The sequence below is a fragment of the Hakea prostrata genome, chromosome 10 (assembly GCF_041222555.1).
Source record: "Hakea prostrata isolate BN-2017 chromosome 10, UWA_Hpros_2, whole genome shotgun sequence".
NCBI lineage: Eukaryota > Viridiplantae > Streptophyta > Magnoliopsida > Proteales > Proteaceae > Hakea > Hakea prostrata.
The window spans coordinates 982,377-992,710 of record NC_142609.1 but is presented as its reverse complement, the minus strand read 5'-3'; the positions used below and the strand labels follow the sequence as shown (position 1 = coordinate 992,710).

The 10,334-nt window shown below is 37.2% G+C and overlaps 1 protein-coding gene across 1 annotated transcript; it reads left to right on the top strand.

Moving 5' to 3' along the window:
- Positions 1-288: 288 nt before the first annotated feature.
- LOC149001317 (uncharacterized) lies at positions 289-5,078 on the top strand. Its single transcript, XM_089137013.1, has 7 exons — positions 289-1,809; positions 2,189-2,279; positions 3,026-3,183; positions 3,735-3,786; positions 3,968-4,047; positions 4,177-4,270; positions 4,396-5,078. The coding sequence occupies exons 1-7, from the start codon at positions 289-291 to the stop codon at positions 5,076-5,078; spliced, it is 2,679 nt and encodes an 892-aa protein (XP_088993139.1).
- The last annotated feature ends 5,256 nt before the right edge of the window (positions 5,079-10,334 follow it).

The following is a 10,334-nucleotide window of genomic DNA, read 5'->3' as shown; positions in this document are numbered from 1 at the left end:
GGAGGTTAAGATGGCAGGGCCATTCATCTGATTGGAATCAATATGGCTATGATCAAGAATCGGACGGATAGATTTGATCAAATTTCTTACCTTGTTTGACTTCCTACATTCAAGGCCTCCCCGTCTCCACCTCGATGCGCAGCACAACTCTCAAACACGTCTCCTTCTCTCCACGAATAAAATTTTCAGATTTGCAGAAAAATCTCTCTGTTTCTCTCTGTTTCTCTCTGTTTTTGTTTTTTGTTTCTCTCTCCGATTCCTTCGAATCCCTGGTGGTAATGCACGAAAATGGCCGATAGGACATTGATGTTGATGAACTGGGATGAATTGGGAAATGATGATGATCAATTTTTCGAGTCCTTTGATCAAATGTCCGCTGCTATGGCCATGGACATGGATTCCTCTGGTTCCGACGATGACGATGACGAAGACTACGACGATAGCCGAATGTCCTTTGCATCCTGTTACTCAGCACCACCGGAGGAATTCCGCGGCCTCATCGCCTCGGCGGCGACACCGGTCTCAACGGCTACAACGTTCGATGATTACAATATCTGGTTGGCAGAACCAGAGTCCATTTCCATCGAGGAACGCCGCAAGCGGCTCCTTAAAGGCATGGGCTTGGGCGGCGCTCCTTCTATAAAAGCCATCAAATCCCTACGTGCTCGCTCGATCAGGATCGCCTCGAAACGACACGGAGCAGAAATTGTAAAGCAATTGAAGCAATCAGAACAGACACAACCACAACCACAAGGTCAACCACAACAACAACCAGCACCCTCTCCTGCACCCACATTGTTGGTTCGATCAAAATCAGATGCATCCGTGGCCTCTTCTTCCTTGCTTGCCCAACGAAGAATGAAGGATCTTCTTGGCGTTCAATCGAAACATCAACTTCTCCGAACAGCTTCAGGGTTTGGCCACAGCTTTAACTCTCCTCTGAAGGGAAAACATGGTAAGTTTTTTCTGATAAAGAATCTGGATAGTGGTAAGCACTTCATCGTCAACGAATTCGATGATGACGGAACGTGGAACAGAGTCAGTGATCTTCAAACAGGGAAGGAATTAACCCGAGAGGAATTCGAGAAAAGCCAAGCGTATTCCCCAATCGTCAAGGACTTGGTTAATCCAGAGAATGTATTTAGAGATCTTGGTGTAGCAGTCAAGAAGGTAAGCATAAATCTACAGAACCTGAATCCCATCATTGGGAAAAGCTTGAAATACAGCAAGAGAAGAGGAGCGGCATGGTTGAAGAACATAAAGGGATTGATAGGCGACAAGGAGAATTCGACTTCTCCATTATCGGAGCAACGATCACAATCACCATGGACCAAAGTGCATCAACGTGGGAAACCCTATAAAGAACTTACAGGATTATACATGGCTCAAGAAATTCAAGCGCACCAGGGTTCGATTTGGACGATTAAGTTCAGTTTAGATACACATTACCTTGCGAGTGCAGGGGAAGATCGGTTGATTCATATATGGGAAGTGATTGATTCTGAACCAGTGTCGTTGTTGGAGTCAAAGACGCCCGAAGAAGGCAGTACTACTTCCAGTTGCAGTTTGACACCGACCAACTCTATGGGAGGAGGCAACCAACAGCAAGATCGATCATTGACACTTGAAGATGTGATGCCATTGGAGAAGAAGAAGAAGAAAGGGAAGATGTCGACCAGCGACAGGAAAGGATTTGTTCAAGACTATGTGATGATGCCGGACACTGTCTTCTCCTTGTCGGAGAAACCCGTTTGCACTTTAGAAGGTCATCGAGATGATATCTTGGATCTCTCTTGGTCAAGCTCTCAGGTCAGCCTTCTCCTAATCACTTTCCTCCTAAACCCTAATCCATATGAATTTTTGTCCGTGCAGATCCTCTGCGTCCATGCTTCCACGAAAACGAGCTTGACTTGAATATTGCGCATTTAATGTGCAGCACCTATTGTCAATAGTCGAGATTGAAAGCAGATAGTTAAAAGGGAGATGGGTCGAGATTTCGATCTCGACCATTGGCAACACAATGTCATGCATTTAATGCGCAACACTGAAGTTGAACTCCACAAAAATACACCCTCTCTGCTTGGACGCTGATGATCTGGATCCAATTCTTTTTACCTTTCTTGAACAGGGTTCTGGTTTGATTACCCAAAACCATTGGAAACTAATAGTTCTTGAGAAATCTTTGCAGCATTTACTTTCTTCTTCAATGGACAAAACAGTTAGGCTATGGAACATGGAAAGCAAGACTTGCTTGAAGGTGTTTGTTCACAACGACTATGGTAAGATGCACGTACGTATACTTCAGTGATATATACATTTTATTTCATTTTCTCGCGGTCCCACCCCATGAGTTATCCGTTAATATTAATGTCACTCCCTAAGTCACCTAAATTATCTGTTAGACCTCTTATGCCTAACACCGTTGGCTTGAGTTAGTTTTTATTTATCCACTTGCCATATTTACCCCACATTCTAAGTTTAAAAACACTATCCATGTACTGTCTTCCAAATTTTGTGAAGATTTATCGCTGAAAGAGGAAGAAGTCATAAATGGTTGAAGCAGGCGAAGAAACAAGTCGAGCATAGGGTTTTCTTCGAGGTTGTTATTGTCCCTTTGAAATATTTAACTTGTTTAAATTAGCACTTAATTGTGATTCCTAATACAAGAGATGTCTTTTATGCGTTTTCACCGTACAACAGATTTTATTGATAAATTGGATAACTCAGGGCTAGCATTAATTTTACGCGTAGCTCAAGGGGTAGTGCTGAAAATTTTCCTTTTTTTTTTGGTAGAAAGACCAACTTTATTGAGACTAATGCGAAAAAACATTCAAATGAACGAGCTCTTCAATCCAAGGAGTGAAAATGAATCAATATGCCAACTATGGAAGTAACAGTGCCCTCTCCAGGGAGTCTGTGAAGTAGACTTGGTCATAATTTGAACAAAATAAATTTTGTTCCTTTTTTTCTGATTATTTCATTTCATATGCTGATTCTAATATGAAATTTTGTATTTCTGTGGCAGTTACTTGTGTACAATTTAACCCAATAGATGATAAATACTTCATCAGTGGTTCATTAGATGGAAAGGTGAGATTATGGAGTGTACCAGACCGCCATGTTGAAAATTGGACTGATCTCAATGAAATGGTCACTGCCACTTGCTACACTCTGACGGACCAGGTTTATATACATGTTATATTTAATAATTGTGTTTGAGGGCTTTTCTTGGTATCAATTTTCATTCTCTTCTTCTTTTTTTAATAATTTGTTCTCATTTTTGTGCTTTTAATATTCATTTTAAATTCCAATCTTGTTTTAAAAAGATAGAAAAATACCCTAAAATTCACATTGGTAAAAAAAAAATTCTATTCATTTTTATACACCCTCTTAAAAGTTAAATGCAAATTGAATATATAACAGTAAACATACATTCTTTTTATAAAAACCTATTCTCCTTTTATTTTCTCTTTTCAAAACCGTAATGATATTCTCAATTTTCATGATCATTTTTATCCATTATTTTGAACATACCAAACTTATTTTTGATTCCATAATTTATTTTAAATAAAGTTACCCATTTATTTTTCATATAACTAAAAACGGATTCTTATATTCATTTACTTTAAATAGACAGAATAGAGAATGAGAATCGATACCAAAAAAAGGCCATGAAGAACATTTGATTGAATTACGTGCAAATTTAGAGCTTATTTGCTTCTTCCTAATTGAAGGGTGCGTTTGTTGGTTCACATAAAGGGTCTTGCCGTTTATTCGACACAACTGGTATGTATCATGTTGTTGTTTATGTATCTTCTTTCATAGCGCTTCATAATTTTTAATCACCAACATGTTACTTATAAGAAGTTTGAATATATAATGATATCAATTTTATCCTTCTAACTTAAACTACTCTTTACAATTATTTGTTAATATTGATATCTCTCCATTTTATGTGGTTATTCAGACTCTAAACTAGATCAAAAAGGTCAAATAGATATCCAAGTTAAAAAGAAGACTCCTGGCAAAAAGATTACTGGTTTTGAGGTAATTTATTCTGTTCTTATACTTAGAAAATTAGAGGGAATTTTTTCTTCTTATTTGGTACTTTTTAGCATTAAGATAAGAAATAATTTCTAAGATGCTGCTTCTTGCATAAATGCTCTTCATCCACAGTTTGCACCAAATAATCCATCTGAGGTGCTAGTGAGCTCCGCGGATTCACGAATCCGAATACTTGATGGTCTTGATATCGTTCAAAAATTTAGAGGTTTGTTTATGTCAATCATGATTGTATAAAATTTTTAAAATTTTCTTGGAGTTCAGGTGAAATTCTACGTATATTTAATTTATATATAAAAAACTATCACGAAGATATTAACTGATTATTGACAGGTTTTCGCAATACAAATAGTCAAATATCAGCATCATTCACAGCAGATGGGAAGTATATTATAAGTGCAAGTGAAGATTCACAAATATATGTATGGAAGAGGGATGAGACTAAAAACGCAGCTGCTGGAAAAAACAAAGTTGCACTAACTAATAGCTCTTATGAGCAATTCCATTGCAAAGATGTTTCTGTTGCAATTGCATGGCCTGATTGTACCAAGTACGAACCACCAATAGTGCCATTGCAATCAAGGAGACAATCAAAGCGTTCAAATCTGCCACCACTTCCACCTTCTGGGGCTTCAAACTCAAACCAAGAAGATTCAATCAACAACAGTGGTAGAAGAAATTCACCATCTCTTCCAGGGAAGAATAGCATAGTGGATAGATCAGACTCAGAGATTAGTGCAAGTGACTCGTTCAGTTCATCTTCCAGTTCTGTAAAGTATGGTGATTCACATTCGAGTTCTGCATCTTTGTCTTCTGTTGATGGTGGCAGTAGCAATGGGCATAACTGCATACAAGCAACAGCATGGGGCCTTGTGATTGTAGCAGCTGGGTTGGGTGGAGAACTCAAAGTTTATCAAAACTTTGGGTTACCAATACGATTTAGTCGTCAAGCCAATCTTTTTAGGGACCATACAGCAGTTTTAAAAGATAAGGGTTCTCACTCTTTCACAGGGTGAGAGGTGTTCGAGAGGGTGGGGAAAGAGAAGAGGGAAGGCGGGAGAAATTTTTTTTATCATGAGAAGCATATGATTTTGTTTTTATGAGAAAATTATTTTCTCTTTGTACAAGTTTTTATAAGAAAAAAATTATGAATTATTGGAAATGGAGAGTTTAGTATATTTCGCCCAATAGATAGGTTTATAGATTTTTTTTTTTTTTTAATTAAAAGGTCATTTATATATAAAAAAAATTAAAAAAAAAAAGTGAGGGGAAGAAAAAGATTCAAAGTTTGTATAACAAGGGGACCACCGTCCTCAATCACAAAGAAACAAAAGAGCAACTAGTTGTTCACCGAAAATCAGCATCATAACCTAAAACGTGGAAGACCTGCAGTATCCCTGTGAAATTCCGTTTGAATTGAATTAGGCCACGATACTCTGTAATTTGACACCCAATCTCTCGCCACAGAAGTTGCCACAAAAATCTTCTATTGCAGTCATTTCATTATAATAGTCTGTAACCATCTACTAGAGAGCTTCAAGATATGATTTTAGCCCCACCACCTTTACTTTTGTATTATGATTCTGGAATTACAGTTGAAACATCACAGTGGATTTTTCTTTTTCATATTAATAATTTAGTTGATTCTATTTCAAAATTGAAGGTATTTGAGGCAAAGATCAAGCTTTCGAGAAGATATTTTTCTATTCAACGTCATATTTCATCAACCCAATATACAAAAAACAAAAAAAATATATATATCTTAGGGATGAGGAGAATTACTATTGAAAGTCAAAAACAAAAGTGTGGGGCTAGACAACTATGGGAATAGAGAAATAGCAGCAATAAAAGGAAGAGAAGAGAGGGAAAAACATAAAAAACTTGATCATGGAGTTCGATCAAGTGACCTACGTCTACGAAGCTAAATTCAAGTCGAATGCACCCTGAAAACCTGTAATCTTTTCAGTAGAGTGTTCATTGACCTGTGAACAACATATATCTCATATATGATAACTCAAAACCCTAAAGAAAAAGGCAAGATTATAGCTCAAAATCTAGGAATACATATTAGAGAAAAAGGGAAGAGTCTAAACTCAGTGAGAGAAGAACCACCAAAATCCATTGCATTTCAACCCAAAAGGAGTATTTATACTCCAATTCAGCATAAATAAATGGTGCCAGTTCAATATGATGCACAAATAAGAAAAGCCAAATAAACTATTCAAGCCAATCATATAAAAGTAAAGGTGCTAAGTCTCGGCGAGATTTTGCCTTTCGTTGGTTGAATCAATTTCACCAACATATCCTACACAATTTCACCCAAAGTTGAAAACATAATAAGATAATAGTCAAGTCATTTTTCTCCTTTTTTCCTACAATTCTACTGTTCTACCATGTGTGTGGCTAGAAATGCCAAACGTTAACTCACCTTTTTCACCTGGGTGAGGGAAGACGTACAAGAAGAGCCTTTTATTTTTTTGGATCAGAAGAGACGAGATTATGAGAGACTCTCTCATCTTGTTCTTCAAACTTCAAAGCCAAGGATTTGGACTTCACCATTGAGCTCAACACGGAGACGAGCTGCTTCAAGAACATAAAAGCTCTATTCTTCGTCTTGGTCCATCAAATTGAAGAGGCAAAGCTGAACATGTAACACAGTAGATCTAGGTCGCTAGCTAACTAGGTTGGAGAGAAATTGATATGCCACTATATCTACTTTACTTAGAATTGTTCATTTTACAACTTGAAGTTCCTTTAATCTATCATATTTACCTTTATAATCCTATTTTCAAATCAAAAAGTCGGGGAGAACACTTAATGCCCTAGACTTCAATTCAACAGGCTTCGGAGGGTAGAAAGGTCTTTTGAAGGCCTGATCAATGAATTATGTCATGTTGTGTAATGGATTTGGCCGTGAACCTAGAAACACTTGTCACTTTAATCTTTTCTTGGTCTTTGATTATATTATGTCATGTTGTATTATGGATTTGCCCATGAACCTAGATCATCTAGTGTATCACCCCCACAGGTATTCAGGTATGATCAGATCCTCCTAAGTGGGGTATGACACCCTTATCGTGGCCGTGATGTAGACTTAACCCCTATACCTTGGTTGTCAGTCTTGTGACACCCACCGTCAGTTAGAATTTGGGAGGGGTCTGTGTGTGGACCTACCCAAAGGGGGCTAGTGTATCTTAATGTGTATTGCCCAGATAGATAGAGACATGCATGGCTATAATACTAGGTGCATTCCATGTGTCACTAATATTTCATCCTGGCATTGTTAATGTGCCGTATGTGAGATTTTTGTTTACCTTGCAAAATTTTGTGGGACTCATTCTTTTGGAAACACTTTTTAGATTTTGTTGCAGGATATGATAACCAGATCGCGCAAGAGTACTCGGTGCCGTAGAGATGTACGAGACTCCATTGGTGGAAGACTACTAGCCACACTATAATTCGTGTGCATGTCTGGAGTGTTCCTATGGCCCTCAACCATTTTGATAGGAGGATTATTATTCATCGCGATTAGGGATGTCAACGGTTCGGGCTGGGCCTAACGGTTTCGGGCACGGCCAAGAAAATAAATGTTTCCGGCTGGTGCAGTTTGGGTTCGGGCTGACTAATAGTTTGGGCTAACGATTTAGAATTGGGTTTACCAACAGTTTGGGTTCGAGTTACTAGCGGTTTGTTTTGAGTACTTTGTTGATGTGTGTAATTTATCAAGAGCATGTGAACACATTAAGCATTAAGTTCTCTCAAAGTCTCTTGTGTCGGGTGTTTAAAACCAAATTTTTTTTCTACAAAGAAGTAAAAATTATAGAACTAATATACAAAAGAAAGCTTGCATCTTGATAATTTTAGTGGTTTATCTTTGCTTATTCTCCTCCCTCTTCCTAACACTTGCAAAAATGGATCAAAATAAAGCATTAAAATATTTTCAAATGATAATACACTCGCTAAATATTTACTAAGCCCATCTTCCAAATGGCAAAGGCTTTGACAGGCTTGTTATTTTTTGCATATTTCAAAGCAAAACAATTAAGGAAAACAAATGGATACTTGGGGTTTTTCTTATCTTTAACATTTAAATTAAATTTATTTTATTTATTTATTACGGGTTTAATGGGTTGGTTTGAGGCCAAACGGTTTGGGCTAGTGGGCCACACATTGGCTGACCCGGACTAGCCCGAACTAGTGCAGGCTGAGGTTGTTCAGCCCAAACACAATCCATTAAGCTTCAGTTCAGTTGGTTCTGGCTATAACGTACCGGTTCGATCCGATTTTAATAGTTCGGGTTAGGTTTTGACACCCTTAATCGCGATGAATAGATTATTAGTTGGAAGAAATCATTTTGTTAGGTTTTATTAAATGATGTAATTAAATACAGTTTTTCTTTCGTTCCCTTTTGTTCCATTTGGCATGCCTTATTCCTTTAACAATTATATACATTGGACATTTTTCTTTGCTCATTGATTTTGACGTTGTGTTGATTATTCTGATTTTGGCATGCAACCTAATCTTGTAACTGTGGATCACATCCATAGATAGTCGAAACTCGGATAGGTCTAGTACCATTAGGTGCGGTGACACATTAAATCCCTCATTACTAAGCCATAAGATAGTGGAAGAAATCCAACTCAGAGGTGGGGGGTGAAACGGTTTCCTCCATTGTCTCCACCTACTACTTTCCATTCAAATGCGATAAGGGCTGACTCAAGAGGTGGGTTGGGCTTCATTGTGAGAAATTTACAAGGAACTCCTTTATGAGTTGTGGCTATTCCAACTAAGTTTAATGATGTGCTTGAAAGTGAAGCTCTAGCATTGCGCGAGGGACTCTTGAATGCTTGGTTGAAGGGTATGAATTGGTGGAAGTCGAAATGGATTGTTGAGCCTTAATGAGGGCCTTGTTGATTGAGCCTAAAGCCCCTACTAGTATTCATTCCTTAGTATGCAACATTACATGTTTGGCCTCTAAATTTGTTGAATGTAAGTTTTCCTTTTCTCCAAGGGACATTAACAGTTGTGTTGACTGCCTGGCTAGGAAGGTTGTGTTGTTAAATAGAATAAATGACCTATATCCATATATTAGATTTTCAACTTATATAACTCAATCGTCGGTTTTGGAATGAAAGTTGGAACACAAAAAAAGGGGGAGGGGGAATATAATACAAACAAAGAGAAAATCCAATCCAATATTTGTAAAGTTAAAAAGTAATTTGCTTTATTAGAAAAGTTATATTACTATTTCCAAAAAGAATTAGCATTTTCTTTGCAAAGCAAATTCTTTTCAACAAAGCAAATTATAGGTTTTCTAATAGAGCAATTGTATATCGCATTTATATATTGAAAAATTGATTTGTATGGAAAATTATTATATGTTCATAAATGGTGAAGATTGGGCTTTAAAATCTATTAAGTATATTATTGCTGTATAATCCTGTTCGTCCCTTCAGTCGGTTAAACCTGCATAGATGAGCTCGACCGTGGAGGTCGAGTTTTCACCTCCGACGATCTAGTTAGAAATCCGACTAAGGAAGGCAAGAAAGTAATGCACAATAATAATACGAATAGTGATAATTTTATTCAGGGGTACCTTTCTCTTGTGTTTTCATACATTTTTATAGCTTTTCTTCGTATGAGTTTGAGTGGGACTCAAACCTTAATTAGGTTGTGATTTGAATCTTAGTCCTTGAGTCCTATTTGAACATAAGTAGTAGAGTCCTGACTGAATACTATTTATTTGGCTAGAATCTTATTTAGATTTACCTTGTTATTTAGCCTTTGTCCTTTTTTAGACCAACCTAGACCTGGTCGGTCTAACGTGATTCGAGTTGGTCGAATTAGGCTCAAACCAAACGTTTGATTTCGATCTGGTCGGACTGGGCTTAAACCGGACTGGTTTAAGTTTATTTATTCTTTCCTTATCATATATATTTTTTTAAGTCAATCAATATAAATACCTTAAAATTCTTCATATGAATAAATTACCTTAAAAACCTTATCCTTAATATAGGAAAAGAAAACCGAAATCTGGTCCGATCGTTTTCGATTGTGTATTTGGATTTGATTTTGGAATGGTTTAGATTGGTCGGACCGGTTTGGAAATTTGACACTGAAGTCGTATTCTCTTTCTCTCTTTCACATGCTGTAGCAACCGTTCTAACGTGAGCCCACTAGGAGCGTAATCCGATTAAGGATTAGTAATTAAATCTCTAATCTTAAACCCAAATCCCTAACAAGTGATTAAAAATCAAATAAAACCCTTCTCT

What these genes read in the sequence shown, in the direction of transcription:
- LOC149001317 (XM_089137013.1), top strand. Translation starts at nt 289, where the DNA reads ATGGCCGATAGGACATTGATGTTGATGAACTGGGATGAATTGGGAAAT. An exon ending in AAAAGATTACTGGTTTTGAG is followed by an intron (nt 4,048 to 4,176) that starts GTAATTTATTCT and finishes CTTCATCCACAG; the next exon opens with TTTGCACCAAATAATCCATC. An exon ending in TATCGTTCAAAAATTTAGAG is followed by an intron (nt 4,271 to 4,395) that starts GTTTGTTTATGT and finishes GATTATTGACAG; the next exon opens with GTTTTCGCAATACAAATAGT.